Consider the following 23,880-nt stretch of genomic DNA (forward strand, 5'->3'; position numbering starts at 1 on the left):
GTTGGTTAATACACACCAGGACACAAAGTGCTGGAGTAACTCTGCAGGTCATGGAGCATATCAGGACAACATGGGTAGGTGACGTTTCAGGTCGAGAACCTTCTTCAGATTGATCGGACTGAAGACAGGTCTCAACCTGAGATGTGATCTATCCATGTTCTCCAGAAATGCTCAGACAGGTGAGGGCAGTAGAGTTACTGTTTTACACCCAGAGACCCGGGTTCGATCCTGACTATGAGCGCTATCTGTTCAGAGTTTGTACATTCTCCCCCAGACTGCGTGGGTTTTCACCAAGTGCTCTGGTTTCCTCCCACACTCCAAAGACATACAGGCTTGTAGGTTAATTGCCTTCAGTAGAGAAATTGTAAGTTGTACAAAACGTGTAGGAGAGTGCTAGTGGATGGGGTGATCACTGGTCGGCGCTGGCTCGGTGGACCGAAGGGCCCGTTTCCACACAGTATCTCTAAAGTCTAAAGATGAAGTCTACTAAACAACCTACCTCTGCTTGGAACCCTTCCACTAGGATAGCAACCAACAAGTTGAACAGCACATAGTTGCCAAAGGTCATTAATGCCACAAAGTAGAGGGCAGCCCAGGGTGATGTGGAAGCCATTCCGTTATACAGGACCACATTCCAATCTTCCTGTGTAAGGATCTGAGGACAGAGACATTAACATTACCATTGAGTTGTCTGAGATATCTCAGTATTCCTATTCTGGATAGCCAGCATAACACGTGGTAGCACTGGGTGAATATTACAGTCAGGCACTGCTACATATACATCACATGTATACATATATATCGTTAACAATAGAACGACACAAAATGACACTATAACAAAATTAGATTAAATAATTAAAGATAAACGAGTAAACAACACTTGCGGTGCTGGCTCGAAGGGCCAAATGGCCTCCTCCTGCACCTATTTTCTATGTTTTCTATGAGTAGCTGCTCTGAGTAAGTAATGGCAACACAACAAACTGGAAAAATTGCTTCATCGTGTTTAGAGATAGAGCATGAAACAGGCCCTTCAGCCCTCCGAGCATGCCGATCACATGTTCGCACCAGTTCTATGTTATTTCACTTTTGCATCAATTCCCTACACACTAGGGGCAATTTACAGAGAGCCAAGCAACCTAAAAACCAGCATGTATTTGGAACGTGGGAAGAACTACGGATGCTGTCTATGCGGAGTTTATTCGTTCTCCCTGGGACTGTATGGGTTTTCTCCGGGTGCTCTGGTTTCCTCCCACACTCCAAATATGTGCTGGTTTGTAGTTAATTGGCTTCAGTTAAATTGTAAATTGTCCCTAGTGTGTAGGATAGTGCTAGTGTACGGGGTGATCGCTGGTCGGCGTAGACCCGATGGGCCTGTTTCCGTGCTGTGTCTCTAAAGTCTAACATCTTTAAACTAAAATCTAAAGAAACCGGAGTACCCGGAAATCGGAAACCCACACGGTCACAGGGAGAACATGCAAACTCCACACAGACAGCACCCGAGCCCTGAAGTCAGGATTGAACCCGGGTCTCTGGCACTGTGAGGTAGTAAATCTTCCACCAGCTGTGCCTCCATGCTGCCCGACAATTGATTGCAAATTTATCACAAATAGATAGCACCTTTACAAATATCCGTCTTGATTTATCACAAGAAGGTAGTATATTTAAACATATCTAAATTCAATTATCTTGCCATTACTCATGATAGAGCAATTCTGTCTTGCAAGCTTCTGAGGTAGTCTCACCTGAAACACAGTGACAATTGCCCACAGCAATGAATCAAAGTTCTTCCTGTCGGGAATAGTGTCTCCAGTCTCAGTCTTCAAGCTGAATTTACATCCAAAAAGGTGCATGCCCAGAATACTGTGTGTCAAAGGAGAATAGCCTTTACATTCGTTTATTTTGGTTTGGTCATGGAGTCATACAGTGTGGAAACAGACCATTTGGCCCAACTTGCCCACGCCGACCAACATGCCCCACTCGTCCCACCTGCCTGCATTTGGCCCATATCCCTCTAAACACATCCTATCCATGTACCGATCTAAATGTTTCTTAAACATTGCACTAGTACCTGCCTCAAGTACCTCCTCCCACAGCTCATTCCATACATCTACCACCCTTTGTGTAAAAAAGTTACCCTTTAAGGTTCTATTAAATATTTCCCCCCTCACCTTAAACCTCCACTTCTATCAGGTCTCCCCTCAATCTCTGACGTTCCAGAGAAAACAATCCAAAGTCCCCTTACAGCTAATATCTTCTAACCCAGACAGCATTCTGGAAAACCCCTTCTGCACCCTCTCTATAAAGCCTCCACATCCTTCCTGTGATGGGGTGGCCAGGAATGCACGCAATGCCCCTAATACTGCCGAACCAAAGTCCTATAAAGCTGCCTCTTCCTCTCTGATGCCTTGCCAGCAGCACAGCAAGGAAGACAAAATTAGCTGTATTAAATAAATCATGCTTCATGCCGAATGCTATGTTTACATATTCTGTGGTGCTGCTGTTGCAGGTAAGAATGTCATTGTTCTATCTGGCACATATGACAATAAAACACTCTTGACTTGAATTGGCACTCAAATGAGTGTCCGAGCTCACCTGAAGATAAATATAAACAGCATGAGCAGCATGCAGAATGTTGCCACGTTGTCCATAGTCTTCATTAGGACCACCAGCTGACGTCTCAGGGCTGGTAGGAACCGGACCAGCTTCAGAACCCGGAGGAGCCTAAAGGTTCTCAGCACTGAGAGGCCACCATCAGACCGGCCGATAATTTCCCAAATGCTATTAATAACAAGAAAATCATCTTTATTCACATTTACATTGAGAATGGGCAGCGAGTTTGTATGTTATTCCCGTGACAGCATGGGTTTTCTCCGAGATCTTTGGTTTCCTCCCACATTCCAAAGACCTAAAGGTTTGTAGGTTAATTGGCTTGGTGTATGTGTAAATTGTCCCTAGTGTGTGTAGGAGCGTGTTAGTGTGCGCGGATCGCTGGTCGGTGCGGACTCAGTGGGCAGAAGGGCCTGTTCCTGCGGTGTATCTCTAAACTAAACTAAACATGGAAACTAATCCTTTGGCCCACTGAGTCCAAGCCAACCATCTGTTTACGTTGGTTAACACTAGTTCTACTTTATCCCACTTATTGCATCCATTCCCTACACACTAGGGGCAATGTACAATTTACAGAAACCAACCAACCTACAAATCTGCACGTCTTTGGAGTGCGTGAGGAAACTGGAGCACTCGGAGGAAACCCACGTGGTCACAGGGAGAATGTACAAACAGCGAACAGACAGCACCCGTGGTCAGGATTGAACCAGGGTCTCTGGCGTTGTGAGGCAGCAACTCTACCGCTGCGCCACAATGCCACTCATGTGTTGTTGCATTCCAAAAGAACAGTGAGAGGGTGAACAAAAGACCGTGCAAATCTACCTGATAATGACGACAATCCCATCAAAGATGTTGTACGGGTTCTTAATGTAACCAAAAAGACCAAAGGCGAGAAGTTTGAGGATCATTTCCAGTGCAAACATGCTGGTGAACACAATGTTGCTGATCTCCAAAGCATTGGTCAGCTCTTCAGGCTAGAAGAGAAGTTGAAACATTTCATTTAACACTCAATAAGAGGATTGTATTGATTTACAAAATTGCAAATTATTATTGCCCACTTGTAACAATATCATCCTTAACATAGACTGGAGTGATCTCACCTAGTACTATGGTGCTAGGCAATGTTAATGTAATATACTGTATATCACAAAGGAATCAGAGGGTTATTTAGTAGAAGCATAGATGCTGGTTGATGCACAAAAGAACACAAAGTGCTGCAGTAACTCAGTATGTCAGGCAGCATCTCTGGAGAACATGAATAGGCGACTTTCGGAAAGGGACCCTTCTTCAGACTAGGTGGCACTTTGGGTCAGGAGCCTTTAGTTTGGCACACTCAGACGACATTTCGTGTGAGGATCCTTTCTGAAGAAGGGTCCTGATCTGAAACGTCACCTATCATGTTCTCCAGAGAGGCTGAGCTACTCCAGCACTGTTTGTTTTCACGTGAAATAATGACGTTGTATTTCCAGTTGTTGCCTTCCATTGCTTCCTAATTTCTAACGGTTTCATTATCAGTAAATTATCAGATAATGTCTCCCTTATGGCTGCATTTCAGAACCTCTTTTACTAGTAGTTTATTAAAACCAATATATGAATGTGAGTCTGAAAAGTCTGAAGAAAGGTCATGAGCCAAAACGTTGCCTATCCATGTTCTCCAGAGACTCTTCGTCTGAAGAAGGGTCCCGACCAGAAACATCACTGAGTTACTCCAGCATTTTGTATCTGGATTCAGTTTTATGCAGTTTCTAGGTGAAGACAACAGGAAATGAACACCAAATTATTATTTTCTACATTGGCCCAATTTTTATTTGTAAACCACCATTTTGGGGGGTGTGTCGCAAGCCCCATATTTTAGACCCCATATTTCTAGAACAATACTCCAAAGGATGAAGTTTTTTTTGTTATTTAATGATACAGCATGGAACCAGGTCCTTCGTCATACCGACCATCGATCACCCATTCTTGACAGTTTTCTGTTATCCCACTTTCTCATCCACTCCCTACATAATATGGGCAATTTTACAGACGCCTAATCACCTACAAACCTGCACTTCTTTGCGATGTGGCAGGAAACCGGAGCACCCGGAGGAAACCCACGAGGCCACAGTAAGAACATGCAAACTCCACCCAGACAGCACCCAAGGTCAGGATCGGGGTCTCTGGTGTTGTGAGACAGCAGCTGCACCTTTGTGTCGCTAGAGTACCATTTTATCCCAAAGATCAACACAAAGTACTGGAGTAACTCGGTGGGCCAGGCAGCATCTCTGGAGAAAAAGGATGGATGTGTGACATTTCTGGACAGGACCCTTCTTCAGACTTAAAGTAGGGGGTGAAAGTCTGAAGAAGGGTCCCCACCTGAAACATCACTCATCTTGTTCTCTAGTGACGCTGCCTGACCTGCTGAGTTACTCCAGCACTTTGTGTCTATCGTTGGTGTAAACCAGCATCTGCAGTTCCTTCTTTCTACCATTTTACCCCAATGGATAAACAAAGTCATTGATGGTTTTGCAATTACAAGATTTTGTTCTGAACAGCAGTTGGGGAAATCAGTGGCACACAAGTATATCTTGCACATTAGAAACAGTCCGTCAGGTGATAAAGCGGAGCCTCTCCACTAAAGTGGATGCTTGCTCCAGAAACCTTCATTTAAAATAGTCTATAAGAGGCCACGTTAGCTGCTGAATATGGCATCGTCACCAACTACACAGCACAACTCCACAGTTTATTAATGTCCTCTGGTGCGGAAGTTATGAGCGAGTCTCATTTTCGCTCCAGGTACTTGTTAGTTACAGCCTATAATTTTGAATCCTAAAAATGGAACAATTCCTTTGACAATTAGCCACTCAAAGTGATAAACAAGGGCTGCGCAGTTAACACAATGTTCAGTCGAAGAGAGAGCTTGTGATGAATGCCAAAGGAACAGACAGGAATGTTGATGGTGTAAATATTTATAGAGCCATATGGCACGGAAACAGTCCCTTCAGCCAACTTGCCCATGCTGACTAAGCTGCCCCATCTACGCTAGTCCTACTTGCCTGCGTTTGGCCCATATTCCTCTAAACCTGTCCTAAACATGAACCTGTCTAAATGTTTCTTAAAGGTTGCAATGGTACCTGCTTCAACTACCTCCTCTGGCAGCTTGTTCCATACACCCACTGCCCTTTGTGCAAAAAAAGTTACCACTCAGGTTCCTATTAAATCTATGTCCCCTCACCTTAAACCCATGTCCTCTGGTTCTCGATTCCCTTACTCCGGGCAAGAAACTATTCCTCTCCTGATTTTGTACACCTCTATAAAATCACCCCATTTCCTCCTGTGCTCTAAACCTTTCCTATCCATGTAACTGCCAAATGTATTTTAAATGTTGTTATAGTACCGACCTCAACTACCTCCTCTGGCAGCTCATTCTATGTATCCTCTGTCTGTGTGACAAAATATAACCCTCAGGTTCCTATAAAATCTTTCCCCTTTCACCTTGAACCCAGGTTCTCTGATTTTTGATTTCCCTTCTCTGGGTAAAAAACACAGGGCATCTACTCTCTATTCTCAGAATTTTGTACACCTCTGTACGGTCACTCCTCATCCTCCTGCTCTCCACGGAACAAAGTCCTAGCCTGCCCAAACCCTCCCTATAACTCAGGCCCTGAAATCTTGGCACCATCCTCGCATATTGCACAATTGGTTGTAGATTAAAGGGGGCTTTACAATTCTCGGACATACTGAAATCTTTTGGAGAATTGGTTATATTCTTCACTGGTTTATTCATGAAATCCCTGGGTTGATTTTCTGCTTCTCATTGATCTTTCCATCAACTAAGCAAATGCAGATTGCCAATATTAATTAAACTTGCAGCTAACTTCTCACCTGAAATTGGTGAACTCAATACAAGACTCATTTGTTGAACAAGCAATTGATTAGTGATTGACTATTTAAATTAATACAAATTCACAAAGTGAAGCAGGAATACAGGAGTAACATTGAACAGTGGGTGGCACAGTGGTAGAGCTGCTGCCTCTCAGCACCAGAGACCCAGGTTCGATCCTGACCTCGGATGATGCCTGCCCCTCTGTTACTCCAGCATTTTGTGTCTATCTTTGGTTTAAACCAGCATCTGCAGTTCCTTCCTACAACATAATGTGCCAGTCCAGGCTGCTTAAATTCCCGAGTATACATTTCCTCCACCTTCTCATAATGTCCTGGTTCATCGCAGGTATGGATCTCCCCCTAACAAATGGATCTACAAGAAGCACTGCCTCAAGTATGCAGCAAGCATCACCAAAGACTTTTACCGCACTAGGTATGCCCTCTTCTCATTGCGACAACCGGGAACATAAGATCCACACCCTCCAGGTTCAATAACAACTTCTCGACTCGAGCCATCCTACATAAACCAGGAGGCACAGTGGCGTAGTGGCAGAGTTGTCGCCTGACAGTGCCTGAGACCCGGGTTCAATCCTGACTATGGGTGCTGTCAGAAAGGAATTTGTCCGTTCTCCCTGGGACTTTGTGAGTTTCATCTGGGTGCACTAGTTTCTTCCCACATTCTAAAGACGTGCAGGTTTGTAGGTTAATTGGCTTCTGTAAATTCTCCCTAATGTGTAAGATAGAACAAGAGTTTAGGTGATCGCTGGCCGGCACGGTAAGCTAAAAACTAAACTAAAACCCTGACCACAACCCTACCACAGCACCAAACTATTATAGACTTTGTATTACTTGGATTGGACAAAGTTATTTGACCTGCACTATATAAACACTGTTTTTTCCCCCTTTATTATATTGTTTACAGAGTTTATAGGTTAATTGACTTCAGTAAACACTGTAAATTGTCTCTACTGTGTAGGATAGTGCTAGTGTATGGGAATCACTGGTCAGTGTCGACTCGTTGGGCCGAAGGGCCTGTTACTTCGCTGTATCTCTAAACTGAACTTAACTAAACCAGGGTGTGTGAGAATTTCCGTACGACCATAAGACATAGGAACAGAATTAGGCCGTTCGGCCGATCAAGTCTGCTCCACCCGCACAATCATGGCTGATCAATTTTTCCCTCCCAACCCCATACTCCTGCTTTCTCCCCATAATTTTTGACACCTCTATTCCATCTAAAAACATCCTCACAGTTCATAGGCTAGTCTATTTATTCCTGCTCGCTGCTTCCTAGATCCCCATCTCCGAACACAACCTCCCTCTACTTGACAGAGTGTACATGTTGTCACCAATGTAGCAGTAAAAGGTATTTATGTAGGAAGGAACAGTAGATGCTGGTTTATACCAAAGATATAGATGCAAATTGCTCGGAGAAACCCAGCGGGTCAGGCAGCATCTCTGACGTTTCAGGTCGGAACCCTTCTTCAGACTGAATTCTCTAGGACACTGCCTGACCCGATGAGTTACTCCGGCATTTTGTGTCTGTCTTCAGTAAAAAAAACATTTGCTTTAAAACTATTTCAAAACACAATGAAGACTCACGCCGTGCAGAGAATTGTGGTTCATAGAATGATAGTTATTGCAAGGATGAAATTAATTTGTATGTAGCATGGTTGTAAGTTGCCAGCTAATTAAAAATAATATACAGTAATGTATTCCCTCTTTAGACAACAGAGCAATATGCATTTTATCAGTGCTGAATGCCAATGTACTCATTTTTATGAAACTATATAGTTCTCAAGCTGATCAACTTTGATGATATGCCATAGCTTTGTTCTTTCAGAAATGGATTTTGGATCTCTTTAAAGTGTGTGAGATAAAAGGCAATAATCCTCTAAGAAAATTCACCTTCACGGAGGGAAACAATTCTGGATGTTGAATACGTTTGCATTAAATTAATTTTACAACGAATCTGATCACTAACAGTCTTCGAGTTATTTAGCAGGCATCATCTCAAGACTGCCCGAGTAGATATTGTGTTATAATTAAAATAAAATCAAGATTTGACAATTACAATAATAGCCTTCATCTGTGGGAAATATAAATACTGCAGGGTATTTGAAAGCTTTGACTGTTAGAATAGCCTTTGTTAATATTCATTAGCACAAAGCAATAAAGGAAGAATAAAGCAATGCTTTATTTAAAATTCTGAAGCTCCCTGTTAAGGATTGTTCAGGGATTGTTAAGCAATTTTAATCAGAATTTATGGGGGCACAGCCAGTAATACAAAACAAGAACTAGTCTTCAAATTGTTCAAATATAATTATACGGTGTGGGACATCTGCAACTTTGCATTATGCTAAATCACACAATAGGTAAAAGACAATGCATGAAACAGTAGATGTTGGAATCTTGAGCAAAAGACAAAGTGCCGGAGGAACAAAGCGGGCCAGGCAGCATCTGTAGGTGGAATGGAGAGAGGTCAAGTTCGGGTCAGGACTATTTTTCAGACCGATGGTGGTTGGGGGAAGAAAGCTGGAAAAGAGAGATGGGGACATGAAATATCCTGGTGATAGGAAGGAACTGCAGATGCAAGTTTACACCGCTGGAGTAAAGTGCTGGAGTAACTCAGCGGGTCAGGCAGCATCTCTGGAGAAAAGGAGTAGATAATGTTTCGGGTCGAAACCCTTCTCAGACTGAAAAGAGGTTTGAGAAGGGTGGGGGGAAGACATAAACTGGAGGCAAGAAAAGGCCAGAACAAACCCAGGCCGGCAACAGATGTTCTCAGGAAGGGTGGAGGCAATCATGGCCCATTGTTGGCTGGGGGAGGTGTACTAATGAGAGTGATACAAGAATGTGACCGGTGGAACAGGAAGGACGACTATGGTGGGGGGGTGGGGGAGAGAGAGTGGAGGGAATGCAGGAATTACTTGAAATTAGAGACATCAACGTTCATACCACTGGGTTGTAAGCTGGCCAAGCGAAATATGAGGTGCGTTCCTCCAGTTTGCACGTGGCCTCACTCTGGCAATGGAGGAGGCCCAGGACAGGAAGGTTGATGTGGGAATGGGAAAAGGAGTGAGGTTAGCAAGTTGGAGACTAGCAGGCTTTGGCAGCTACATTGGGGACAACTTACAGAATTAACCTACAACCTCCCCAACCCCCATGGCCCACGTCCCCCCCCCCCCCCCCCCCCCCCCCCCCACTCCGGGAATGCCGAGGCGAGAAGGTGAGAGAGAGGGAGTGAGAGAGACTCGTTGTTACGATTATCTATGGTCGATTTTGCGTTGTTAAATATGGGCTTTTAAAAAATCCGTATTTAACAACGCAACATCATACATCCGTATTCTTATCGCATTTCCGTACAAAATACGGAAAATCCATTTTTTTCCCCCCTCATTTCAAAATCATACTGTTCCGATTTCTCACACTTTTTTAACTTAAAAATCGGAACAAATATGATAAAATAGGACTAGTTGGCAGGTATGGTAAAGGGTGTCAGGGTTATGGGGAGAAGGCAGGAGAATGGGGTTAAGAGGGGAAGTTAGATAGCTATGATTGAATGGTGGAACAGACTTGATGGGCTGAATGGCCTAATTCTGCTCCTGGAGCTTTTTGAACTTATGAACTAACATAGTGACCAGAACTCTCACCCATACTTCAAAGTTCATGCGTACTGATGTAGAAATAAGAAATAAGAAACTACAGATGCTGGTATATAAAAGAAGACAAAAAGTGCTGTGGCAACTCAAAATGGTCAGGCAGCGCCTCGGAAGAACGTGGATAGGGGTGACATTTTGGGCCGGGACCCTTCTTCAGTCTCGTAATGGTCCTAACCCGAAACGTAACCTATCCACGTTCTCCAGAGATGCTGCCTGACCCGCTGAGTTACTCCGGTACTTTGTGGCTTCTTTCAGCAATGAGCATGTTGTAACTGGCAATTGTCAATGTATCGATAAGCAGCAGAATGCTAAGCCGAGAAACAACATTACTTCTGCTTGGGTTTGTGGAGAAGGGGTGGGCTGACTTTTAATCACCAAAGGAAGAAATTCCAAATAACGTCTGTTCTAAATCACAGTAAAAGTACTAATCACAGCTAATCAGCCAAGCCTGCAGCACACACTGTATAAGCACATGCTGAAAAACACAAAAGTCAAAGAGCACAGATTTATCACATGAAAAAACCCAGCCTGGGCTAAAACAAACTGTTAAATCATCTCATCAAAACCGAGTATTTGAAATGTTATGGCTGTATTTTTGCAAACTGCAGATAACACTGGATGGGTCTTACTGTCTTTTGAATTGCAGAGAAATATATAATAATGTTAATGCAGGGACATGCAGATTTATTCATTATTATATCATTATTTCAATGGGCACAAGAAGCTGTGACCAAAATTGGTAAAGGGTGAACTAGACCCTGTGCAAGATTTAAAAGGTCACTTTATTCCTCATAAAACAGACTAACTACTTTATAGACAACCGGTTAACAACAAATGTTGCTGAAATCCACTGAAACGTTTTTTTAAACTATTTCAACAGTGTGTCTCTGCACCAGTCTTCAGATCGCATCCAGAAATTCTTGCTGTACCCTTAAGAAGGGCACAGTGGCGCAGCCAGTAGAGGCACTGCCTCGCAGCAGTAGACACACTTCTTCAATCCTGACCTCGGTAACTGTCAATGTGGAGTTTGTACATTTTCCCTGCGATCCCGTGGTTTTTCACCGGGCCCCTCCCAAATTACAAAGACGTGTTGGCGTGCAGGTTAGACACAAAACGCTGGTGTAACTCAGCGGGTCAGGCAGCATCTCTAGAGAAATAAAAAATAGGTGACGTATTGGGTCAGAACCCTTCTTCAGACTGTTTAAAGAAGGGTTCAAACTCAAAACTCAACCTATTCCTTTCCTTCAGAGATGCTGCCTGACCCGCTGAGTTACACCAGCAATTTGTGTCTATCTTTGGTATAAACCAGCATCTGCAGTTCCTTCCTACACATATGGGATTGTAGGTTAATGCATTGCCTTAGTGTGTACAGAGTGATTGACAAAGTTGGATGACATAACAGTGGTATGAATATTATCTTCTCTAACTTCAAATAACCGTTGTTTTTGCTCTCTCTCCATCCCTCCCCCACCCTAGTTCTCCAACTAGTTTCATTATCCTTTTGATTAATTTTGCAGATTGTATGCCTCCTTTTCATATTTCCCACAGCTAACAATGAACCATTCTACATTTTCTTACCATCGTCTACTTTGATCTATCATTTTCACACCTTAACCCTCCAAATCTCTAGACTCCCTCTCCCCTGACTCGCAGGCTGAAGAAGGGTCTCAACCGTAAACGTCACCCATTCTTTCTCTCCAGAGATGCTGCCTGTCCCGCTGAGTTACTCTAGCTTTTTGTGACTATCATCCTAACTTCTGTACTCAGTTCCCTGACTGATGAAGGCCAGCATTCAAAAATCCTCCTTCACATCCCATCTAACTGTGACACCGGTTTCAGAGAACCATGTACTAATACTCTGAGATCCCTCTGCTCTACACCACTTGCAGGATGCCTACACGTTCACTTTGAAGTATCTACCCTGGCTTGAGTTCCCAAAATGAAACACCTCACACTCAAGATAGACACAAAATGCTGGAATAACTCAGTGGGTAAGGCAGCATCTCCAGGGGAAAAGGAATAGAAGACGTTTTGGGTCGAGACCCTTCTTTAGACACAGAATCAGGGGAAATGGAAGCAGAGGTTGGGGGGCAGGAGAATCAGGTTAGAGTTGATGGGCTTGTGAGAGAGAAGAGGTTACAGCGAGATATGTGGGGAATGGGATTATTCTGAGCGTTAGCACACATTTGTTGGGCCAAATGGTCATATGTATAATATTGTATGTCATATCATGTTGTTTATTTCATGTCATAGGTATAATATTGGAATGAAGAGCCTTCATACATTGAAGGTCGGCACAAAATGCCTAGGGACAAAAAATGTAACTCTGCAGGTCAGGCAGCATCTCTGGATAGAAGGAATTGGTGAGGTTTCGGGTTGAGACCTTCGTCAGGCTGAGAGCCAGGGGAGAGGGAAACTAGAGGTATGAAAAGGTACAGAACAAGGCAGAGCCGGCACCGATGACTAAAGAGCCCACAATTGTCTATTGTTGGCTGTAGAGGAGGTGATAACGCAGGGGTACGAACAGTGGAACTAGCAGGTTGACTAGGGTAGGGAGGGACAGAGAGAGGGAGGTAATGCAGGAGTTACTTGAAATTAGGGAAATCAATATTCATACGGTTGGGGTGTAAGCTGCCCGAGCAAAATATGAGGTGCTGTTCCTCCAATTTGCACTGGGCCTCACTCTGACAGTGGAGGGGGCCCAGGACAGAAAGGTCAGTATGGGAATGGGAAGAGGAGTTAAAATGATCGGCAACCGGGGGATCGTGTAGGCCAAGGCGGACTGAGCATGGGTGCTCAACCAAATGATTACCGAGTCTTGTCACCGATATATAGGAGTCCACACCAACAACAATGGATACAGTAGATGAGGTTAGAGGAGGTGCCAGTAAACCTCTGCCTCATCTGGAAAGACTGTCGGGTCCCTGGAAGGATATTAATGTTCTCACACACATGGGTTAACCATCTTTAAAGGTCCCACCACATACATCACATCACCTCACCATTCATTTTTACTCAATCCATTTCCAATCGTTTACACGTAATTTATAATTACATTATTTTTGTATCTCATCCCATACAAATATGGAATGCAAACATTTCAATACAAGTATCACTTTAACAGCTAAGATGTGGTCTTGGCAACATGTTCAGCACAGACTTTGTGGGCCGAAGAGCCTGTTCTTGCACTGCACTGCGTTCTGTGTTCTGTGTTTTAACAAGTCTTAGTTAAATTCTGAATTATTTGAATTAGTTAACGTTATGATATGAGAAATAATGAAGTATGAACTATACAACAAAGCAAAATATGAATGTTGTGGAGAAAGGGGCATCAATGGTTTGTGCTTCCTCCAAAATCCCTGTGGAACATATTCCTGTAACAGCATGGAGCTGTTCTAATGGAAGAGAAGACTTTTGAAAAAGCCTATTAAAAAATATTGTGTAATAAACCACAGACGTTTATGGTGGCAATAATTTTTAACATTTAACACAATTACTTTATACAATAAATGTTTCATTGCTGGTGAGGCATAACTTACATGTTCATGGAACTAGATACAATAATAAGACCAGTAACTCAGGTCCAGACTAATGATAAAGGACTGCCACAAGGCGGCATCAATGAGTGAAGTTAGCTTCATGATTAGATGTTCATAAGAATCATACTAGTTGAGAGCATAAAGAAAACTTTTGTCATGCACCAAAATTAAACAGAAAACCAAAAAAAGTAATTACAAGGTAACAGTGGTGAGTGGCACAGTAACACAGCTGGTCGAGCCGCTGCCTCACAGCACAAGAGACTGGGGTTCGATCCTGACCTCGGGTGCTGTCTGTGTGGAGTTTTCACATTCTCCCCATTACTATGTTGCCTCCTACATCTCAGACATCGATGGGTTTGTAGGTTAATCGGTCTCTGTAAATTGCCCCTGTTGTGAAAGTGGTGATCGATGGCCAGCATGAACATGGTGGGTTGAAGGGCCTGTTACAATGCTGTATCTCTCAGCTCTAAAGCATTCAATGAATTTGCAGCCTTCCAGAGTATATGAACATTTAGCATACATTGGGGCGGCGCAGTGGTGGAGTTGCTGCCTTAAGGGCCTGTCCCACTTGACAATTCTTTCGGCGACTGCCGGTGTCATATGGTAGAATTGATTGATCGAATTTATTGCCACACAACCCTAAGTTGCCACACTATTTATTGCCACACTAACCCTACCAGTGTCGGCGAAAGATTCTTGAAAAAACACCGCGCGCCATACGTCATCACGACACGTCACGGCCGCATCACACCGCAGATTTTTCGGTGGCGTTATACGTCAGTCAATGATGCCGGCAGTCGCCGAAAAAAATCACCAAGTGGGACAGGCCCTTTACAGTGCCAGAGACCTGAGTTCAAACCTGACCACGGGTGCTGGTTGTATGGAGTTTGTACCTTCTCCCTGTGACCGTGTGGCTTTTCTCCGGGCTGCTCCAGTTTCCACCAACACCCCAAAGATATGCGGGCTTGTCGGTCAATTGGCTTCTGTAAATTGTAAATTGTCCCTAGTGCATAGGATAGTGCTGGTGTACAGGGTGATCGCTGGTCAACGGGGACTAGGCGGGCCAAAAGACCTATTTCCACACTGCATCTCTAAATTCTGGAGTCTAAAGTTAAACTTGAAGGAGTAACAATTACTATCAGCGTTCCTATTTAAAGTCTGAGTTTTTAATATTCTGTAGAGATTATTTCTCATTTTTATTGTGTAAAAAATAAGCTTGAGAAATGTCAGTCAGGGAAATATCCCAGGAGGGGCTCCTGCACTTTGCATGTGACAGAAGTGAATTAGTAACCCAGAGTGTTCCTAACAATCATGTCATTCAACCCAATATACATTAATTCAATGTCTGAAAACTGTTATACTTAGTAACCCCCTTCAATACCCTGCTGGCATTATTCTATAAAACAATAACCAGGAAGGAACCAGGAAGAAAACTCATACTGCTTGATTTGATGTTTGGACTACTTTTCTGTCCTACTGCGTGAAACTTCTGCAAAAAATTATCTGTCCAATAGAAGCAGAAAAAAACAGCCAAAAGTACTCAGCGGCTCAGGCAGCATCCCTGGTGATAGAAACAAGTTGCGATTGACATCCACGGATGCTGCTTGACCAGTTGATTATTTTTGGCATTTTTAGTTTAGTTTAGTTTAGAGATACAGCGTGGAAACAGGAACCAGTGATCGCCTCACACTAACACTATCCTACACACTAGGGACAATCTACAATTTTTACCATTTACAATTAGCCTACAAACCTGTTCGGCTTTGGGGTGTGGGAGGAAACCGGAGCTCCCGGAGAAAATCCGTACAGGTGACAGGGAGAACGTACAAACTCTGTACAGACAGCACACGTGGTCGGGATCGGACCCGGGTCTCTGGCGCTGTGAGGCAGCATCTCTACCACTACGCCACCGTGCCGCCCCCTGTTTTGGATTTTCAGTTTCTGCAGTAAATGAAAGGTCAGTGACTCTGTTTCTTTCTACAGAGAGGCTGCGGAACTAGTTGGGTATTTTCCAGTGTTTTTCATTTTTTTTATTTTGCCGCGGACCAGGAACCGGACAAGGCCCGGCTCGCTCGCCCAGAGAGGAAGGAGTCAGTCGGAGGGCTGGTACGCAGACCCGGGAGGGAGTGCACTGCCTTGACGATGAACTAAACTAAACTAAAAATAGACACAAAAAGCTGGAGTAACTAAACGGGACAGGCAGCATCTCTGGAGAGAAGGAATGGGTGAAGTTTTGGGTTGACCCCGAATATCACAATGCTGCTTGGTGTGTTTAATACGTTCACACTCATTGCATTTAACATGTTTAATATGTTGTAATATGCTAAAATGTTAAGCATTAACACTTTGATCTGCTTGTCATTTCAGTTGGAAAAAAATGAAAACAGCTAAAATCTCCTTCAAAGTGTAAATTGAGGCATTGTAAAACAAAATTGCTTCAAAACAAACAATTACCTCCCGTTGTTACTGTAGATAATTAATTTGGGAAGCAGATGGCATGTCTTGAATTGCTGCAAAAAAATTAATCCCAGATTCAACCCGTTACTTCAGTCACCATATGCAACGCATGAAGAAAATTTGGTGTAAACCCTTGTTTATTCACAGTCTTCAACTCTCCAGAGCACACAGCAACATTTGTGTATATTTTAATAGAGGCCAGGGAATTCTACTGTCCAAATATATACAGAATTGGAAGCAAGGACATCGTTCTTTTTAAGTGGATATTTTTTTAAAAGCTTGATTAATACCCCATGGGAGAAAAAGTAGTTATGTGTAACCAAGTTACAGTTCCCAAACACTATCGATTGAACCATTGCTAATTATAGACTCCTGCAATCCATTTAGCGAAATAGTTATTGTCCAAACCACCCAACCCCTACAATCTCCACTTCTGGACTGAAACTTGGCAACAGTCCATTGATATTTTAACAGTGAATGATCAGGGGTAAACCTTCCATGGTTTGTTAGAAACCTTTGGAATCTGCGTTGGGGAGGGTCCAGAGGATGTTTACAAGAATGATCCCAGGAATGACTGGGTTAACATATGATGGGCGTGTGAAGGCCCTGGGCCTGTATTCGCTGGAGTTTAGAAGCATGAGCGGGAGACCTCATTGAAACTTGCCGAATAGTGAAATGCCTGAATAGAGTGGATATGGAGAGGATGTTTCCACCTGTTGGATAGTCGAGGACCAGAGGCCATAGCCTCAGAATAAAAGGACGTACCTTTAAAAAGGAGATGAGGAGGAATTTCTTTAGTCAGAGGGTGGTGAATCTGTGGAATTTATTGCCACCTAAGGCTGTTGAGGCCAAGTCATTGGGTATTTTAAGGCGGAGATTAACAAGTTCTTGATTAGTACAGTTATCAGGGGTAATGGGGAGAAACATAGAAACATAGAAAATAGGTGCAGGAGTAGGCCATTCGGCCCTTCGAGCCAGCACTGCCATACAATAGTGATCATGGCTGATCACCAAGAATCAGTACCCTGTTCCTGCTTTCTCCCCATATCCATTGATTCCATTAGCCCTAAGAGCTATATCTAACTCTCTCTTGAATACATCCGGTGAATTGGCCTCAACTGCCTTCTGTGGCAGTGAATTCCACAGATTCACAACTCTCTGGCCGAATAAGTTTTTCCTCGTCTCAGTCGTAAATGGCCTACCTCAAAGCAGGAGAACGGGGTTGAGATGGCGCGATTGTATGGGGAATGATTGAATGACGTAGACCTGAAGGGCAGTATGGCCTAATTCTGCTCCTATAACTTATGAACTTATCTTTAGCTCCACTATAACTCCTACTATTATCATCACACAACTAACCAAGCAAATGGCATCCTGGTTCGCCAACTCGAACGTCCAGGGATGAATGTGGTACATCATGGGTACTCACCTCCCCACCATTGAGGGGAACTATAAGAGGCACTGCCTCAAAAAGGCAGCCAGCATCATCAAGGACCCGCACCACCCTGGCCACCGTCTCATTTCACTCCTGCCATTGGGTAGAAGGTATAGGAGACTGAAAAACATGAGCTCCAGCTTCAGGAGCAACTTCTTCTCATCAACAATCAGGCTATTGAACACCAAACACCAATTAAATTCCGAATGATGAACTGTCCTGGTTGCACTAGGAAGGTGGGGCTTTTGTTTTGTTTTGTACTAATATTATTTTTTTTAATTTATTGAACCTTTTACTGTATGTTTTATTATGTTATCTATTGCGTATTATGTTTACAGACCTGCTATGCTGCAGTAAGTAAGAATCACATTGTTTTGTTTTCACACATGTGACAATTCAACACTCTTTGACACTTGACCATTGACTTGAGCAGCGACCAAACATGAAAGGCATAATTTTAGAGAAAACTGCTTAGATGATGGGTTTAGAGCAGAATGCAGACCAGGACAGCACTGGAACAGGCCCTTCACTCCCCAACATCCATGCTGAACATGATGCAACGTTGTACTATTCTCCTCTGCCCGAATGGAATCCATATTGGGGTGGCACAGTGGTAGAGTTGCTGCCTCACGGCACCAAAGACCCGGGTTCAATCCTGACTCCAGTTGCTGTCTGTACATAGTTTGTACGTTCTCCCTGTGATTGCATGGGTTTTCTCCGGGTGTTCCGTTTTTCCTTCCACATTCCAAAGATGCACAGGACTGTCGGTTAATTAGCTTCTGTAAATGATCGCTGGTGTGTAGGATAGAACTAATGAATGGGTGATCGTTCTATTCTATCAAACACATCAGGGGTAATTTACAGAGCCAATTGACCTACAAATCTGCACGTTTTTGGAGTGTGGGAGGAAACCGGAGCACCCGGAGAAAACCCAGGTGATGACAGGGAAAACGTACAAACTCCGTATAGACAGCACCCGTGGTCAGGATCAAACCCGGGTCTCTGGCTCTGTAAGGCAGCAACTCTACCACTGTGCCACTGTGTCACCCAAGTTGTGTAAGATTGCTCCAGACCCTGATTGTGGTTCTCATGTTCCTGGTGTGCCAGTGACATGGCCACTGTGTCACTGTGTTGTTTCTCCCTTATGAATGGGGTTGAGAGGGAAAGCTAGATGGGCCAAATGGCCTAATTCTGTTCCTGTGACTTACAAACTCTTTTCCCAGAGACTGCTCACCCTGCTGAGTGTTTCTTGTACTTTGGGTTCTTATCTCAGATTTAAAGCGCGCACAATATTTCTCGTTATTTTCATTTTATCTTTCTGTGAAGAAATGTCAGAACCATTGGTATGGAAGAAGGCTGAAGGCACCACCAGAACTGAAGGCACCACCAGAACTGAAGGCAGTCACAGGGAGGGAAGATTTGTGACCTAATAGGCCACAGAGTGGGAGGAAATGTCATTGATGTCATTGTGAGCATCAGGAGGCTTAACACTGATTTTAATGTAGACACTGCATGAAATCTTCACTCTGTTCTGATTTATTTTTAAATGCCTTCCTGAACGTCGACAACATCTGATTATTTTCAAGTGGCACTTTAATTTCCCATTTCTCTCTTCATAGTTTGAGTTCTAGATTTACAGTGTGGAAACAGGCCCTTCGGCCCTCCGAGCCCGTGCTGACAGGCGACTGATCGTACATCAGCACTATCCTACACACACGAGGGACAATTTACAGAAGCCAATTTACTTTCAAACCTGCACATCTGTAGAGTGTAGGAACATCCGGAGAAAACCCATGCGTTCACAGGGTAAACGTACAGACAGCACCTGTTGTTAGATTTGAACCCGGGTCTCTGGCGCCGTAAGGCATCAAATCTACTGCTGCGCCACCGTCCCGCCCGCATATCTTTCTGCATTTTATTTCTAGAGTTTTCATGATTCATGGTTTCAAATTCTACATATTTTTGCTTTTTGCTAACTTTTATCAGCTCCAACTTTTCCTTCCTGTTGGTTTAGTTGATGCAATAACGACGTAATGACCAGGGAGAGATTATCAGATAACACTCCTCCCAATCATGCACTATAGTCCCACTGTGGTGACTAAACTAAGATGGTTGTTTAAGAAAGAACCGCAGGTGCCGGTAGACAAAGCGGGTGAGGCGGCATCTATGGAGCGAAGGAATAGGTGACGATTTAGGTCGAGACCCTTCAGACTGATGGTTGTTATGTATGTACTTTATATCTAACTATCCAATGCTTTTAGTTTAGTTTAAAGATGCTGCATGGAAGCTGGCCTTTCGGCCCACCAAGTCACCACCAACCAGCGATCACCCATACACTAGCACTATACTACACACTAGGGACAATTTACCAAATCCAATTAACCTACAAACTTGTACATCTTTGGAGTGTGGGAGGAAACTGGAGCACCCGGAGAAAACCCACGTTAAAGGTCCTGCAGTTAAAGGTCCTTGGGAAGATTCATAGCATTAATACTTGGCTTTATTTATAATTGGTTCATCCTCACTGGCTACCAATGAGTCATATTCAGACCTCAAGCTTTCTTTTCATCTTTGCACTGTGAGGAAGCTACCTTTGATGTCAGATGCTTAAATGTTCAGATTTTGACATCATTTGTAAATAGCTCCATAATTTTGAAAGGTCCGTTTGAAAGATTTTGAAGACAGTTGATAAACAGCGGATAATTTGGTTCTTGACCAAAAACTCTTGCCTTGGCCTCTGAGTTTTTGCTCATTGAAACTGACTTACTGTAGTTGGAAAAGTCTGTGGATTCCCACAAGTTGCTCAGAAGGGAGGGTGGGTGTCTTTTAAAGGAAAATATCCAGTGGGGTTAAATTACAGCCTGCTTTAGCTATACATGTGGAAGGGGTAATCCGGATGACCAATGCAAGCTGCTTCCAAACATCAACATCAGGATTGTGACTGTGTAGATAGAAGAGTACCTTTTCTCCCAAGGATTGGATCCAGGCAAAGCAGTGGTGGATTCACTGGGAATGGGCTACAGTAATTCACTTATTAAATCTGGCTGTGTCTTTGTCTATTAAGATCCCATCATGGAATATAATAAAAATCCACCCATGTCATCATCTATTACGAAGGAATGAAATTTGCCATCATGGCGGTTTGTTTTATATGTAACACCAAATCCGTGGAAATTTTGGTGAGTGTAAATTAGCCTCTGAAATAGTTCAGACATCTAATGATCCCTAACTGGGGCGGCACAAGGGCGGGAGAGTTGCTGCCTTACAGCGCCGGAGATCTGGGTTTAATCTTGACTACGTGTGCTGTCTGTACGGAGTTTGGACATCCTCCCTGTGACCACATGGGTTTTCTCAGGGTGCTCCAGTTTCCTTGCACATTCCAAAGACGTTATCGCCGATCAGCATGGGCTCGATGGGCCGAAGAGTCTGTTTCCGCACCATATGTCTAAAATCTAAAGCAAACTCCGCAAAGCGCTCTTTAAAGATTCCATATAAAACTCTTCCTTCTCCCAGGCATTTGGTCACTCCTAGTCTTTCTTTGCTCTTTAAAAGATACATGGACAGTTACGTGGATAGGAAAGGTAGAGAAGGATATGGGCCAAAGGCGACTGTACGACTCTGAACTGTTAATAGAATTGCAAGTTATATCAATTTTCATCATTGAATGCTGACATACAAATTCTGAATAAAGAATGTAACAAATAATGAAAACAACTCATAATCCGTGGCGCAGCAACCAACTCACTGCAACGTTTGACTGGGTCAGGTGACCATGGAAAGGAAGGTTTTGAAACAATAACTTAACATATAAAAATAAACCTCACAATTATTAATTACATGGTGTGATGAAAACAGTTTTGAAACTGATTTTAAAACCATGACCCACAACAGGGAGGAGTGATTGTTCACCATATTAACACATTGATGCTGAAGCAAGTTATATTTAGAGTTATTGCTATATTTCTAGCTTTCTTCAACACTACATTGCTATATTTACAATTGCTGTGCAAATTGGCGTAGGCTATTTGAGGAACCTTAAAGTTATATATAAAACTTCATCATAATTAACACAGAGGATAATTGATTTATTTTCCATATTATATTTAGAATACAAATTTAATTTCTGCAAACTCCATTTCAGAAGTTGTTCTGGAGGAAACTGCCAAGATTAAACATAGGTAAATGATTATTGACTAATGAAGGCATTAAGCTAAATCGAACGGCAATGTTTTGTTAGTGTAACGATCACAACTGAAGATTAGGGTTTAGGAATGCATTATATGAATATAGATACAAAATGCTGGTGTAACTCAGCGAGACAGGGCATCTCCTGATAGAAGGAATGGGTGATGTTTCGGGTCAAGACCCGAAATGTCACCTATTCCTTCTATCCAGAGATGCAGCCAGTCCCGCTGAGTTACTCCAGCATTTTTCTGTTTATCTGCAGTTTAAACCAGCATTTGCAGTTCCTTCCTATGCATCATATGAAAGATGGTTTCAGCACCTACTGATATACAAACACGTCCAGTAAAATAAGAATCACAAAATTATGCCAATCACTTAATACAATGCTACTGGGTATATTAAACATAGTGTTAGATGTACCATTGCATGCTTAGTATGAGGGCCTGTTTACAGTGTTCTATTCACACAATGCCCGAGGTGTGTGGTATAGATTTAATGTGCAGGGATTGCTGATCGGCACGGACTCAGCAGGCCGAAGGGCCTATTTCTACGCTGCATCTCAAAACTTCAAACCCAGAAATATGCTCATCATGTCAAAGTGGCAGTAATGTGGTCATCCTACAGTGGGTATGAAGTGTGGCACGGTGGTAGAGTTGCTGCCTTACAGCACCAGAGACCCGGGTTCGATCCTGACTACAGGTGCTCTCTGTATGGAATTTGTACGTTCTTCCCGTGACCACATGGTTTTCTCCGGGTGCTCTGGATTCTTCCTACACTCCAGAGATGTGCAGGTTTGTAGGTTAATTGGCTTCTGTAAATTGTACCTAGAGTGTAGGATAAAAATAGTATACGGGGATTGTTGGCCAGCATGAACTTGGTGGGCCGAAGGACCTGTTTCCATGCTGTAGCTCTAAACTAATGCAAAACACAGGGCATAACACAGCTACTGCACTGTGAACTGATGCATGGGATCTCTCCTGCTCACTTCCAAAAGCAACCAGGGCCTCAATTAAATGAAAAGCAGAATTTCTGACACGGTGGTACACACACAGTACAAGTGCAAAGAATGCCAAAAATTCTTGCAATCAATGGTTTGCTCAAGAAATAACATTTTGAAGCACAGCTTGAAACACACATGTAACACACTTCTGTTCATCACAATGAACAATGAGCTTTCTCCCATCGTTTCTGTTTAAATAAACAATTCACTGCATACTCAGGTACGTGAAAATTGGCAGAGGAAATTAGTCTCAGTTGGCAGGACATAAGATGTTCACCAGATCAAATCCCACTAGTTGATTTAGCTTAGTTTAGTTTAGTTTATTATTGTCATGTATACTGAGGTACAGTGAAAAGCTTTTTTGATGCGTGCTATCCAGTCAGCAGAAAGACTATATACGATTACATTCATGCCGTTTACAGTGTGCAGAGGGTTTAAGAAGGAACTGCAGATGGTGGAAAATCGAAGGTAGACAAAAGTGCTGGAGAAACTCAGCGGGTGCAGCAGCATCTATGGAGCGAAGGAAATAGGTAACGTTTTTTCAGACTGAAGAAAGGTTTCGGCCCGAAACGTTGCCTATTTCATTTGCTCCATAGATGCTGTAGCACCCGCTGAGTTTCTCCAGCACTTTTGACTACCTACAGTGTACAGATACAGGATATAGTTTAGTGCAAGGTAAAGCTCAGTAAAATCTATGTGAAGATAGTTTGAAGGTCTCCAATGAGGTAGATGAGAGGTCAGGACCGCTCTCTAGTTGGTGAGAGGACGGTTCAGTTGCCTGACAACAGCTGGGAAGATACTGTCCCTGAATCTAGAGGTGTCCGTTTTCAAACTTCTGTACCTCTTGCCTGATGGGAGAGGGGGGAAGAGAGAGTGACTGGGGTGAGACTCGTCCTTGATTATACTGGTGGCCTTGCCGAGGCAGCGTGAGGTGTAGATTATTGTTTATTTTATGGCACATTTTGCACGCATCAGAATAAAATGACATATCAAGTTATGATCATCTTAATAAATATCCTGCTATATCTGAATCCAAACCATCCCCTTTGACAATCACTTCGCTAAAACAATGGCTGTCAGTGAAGCTGGCGGTTTATAATTGTGCCTTATCCAAAACAGTTATATTTAGTG

At 43.2% G+C, this 23,880-nt stretch overlaps 1 protein-coding gene across 1 annotated transcript in view; it reads right to left on the reverse strand.

The window, feature by feature from the left end:
• The window catches only part of cacna1ha (calcium channel, voltage-dependent, T type, alpha 1H subunit a), a 161,237-nt gene that overhangs the window by 68,719 nt on the left and 68,638 nt on the right, over positions 1-23,880 (reverse strand). The window contains exons 9-12 of the mRNA XM_055651688.1: positions 3,430-3,581; positions 2,593-2,778; positions 1,743-1,860; positions 500-655 (exon numbers count right to left, since the gene is read on the reverse strand). Of these exons, the coding sequence (XP_055507663.1) occupies positions 500-655; positions 1,743-1,860; positions 2,593-2,778; positions 3,430-3,581 (612 nt within the window). The remainder of the gene's footprint in view (positions 1-499; positions 656-1,742; positions 1,861-2,592; positions 2,779-3,429; positions 3,582-23,880) is intronic.

This window comes from Leucoraja erinacea, chromosome 20 (genome assembly GCF_028641065.1).
Source record: "Leucoraja erinacea ecotype New England chromosome 20, Leri_hhj_1, whole genome shotgun sequence".
In the NCBI taxonomy this organism is placed as follows: domain Eukaryota; kingdom Metazoa; phylum Chordata; class Chondrichthyes; order Rajiformes; family Rajidae; genus Leucoraja; species Leucoraja erinaceus.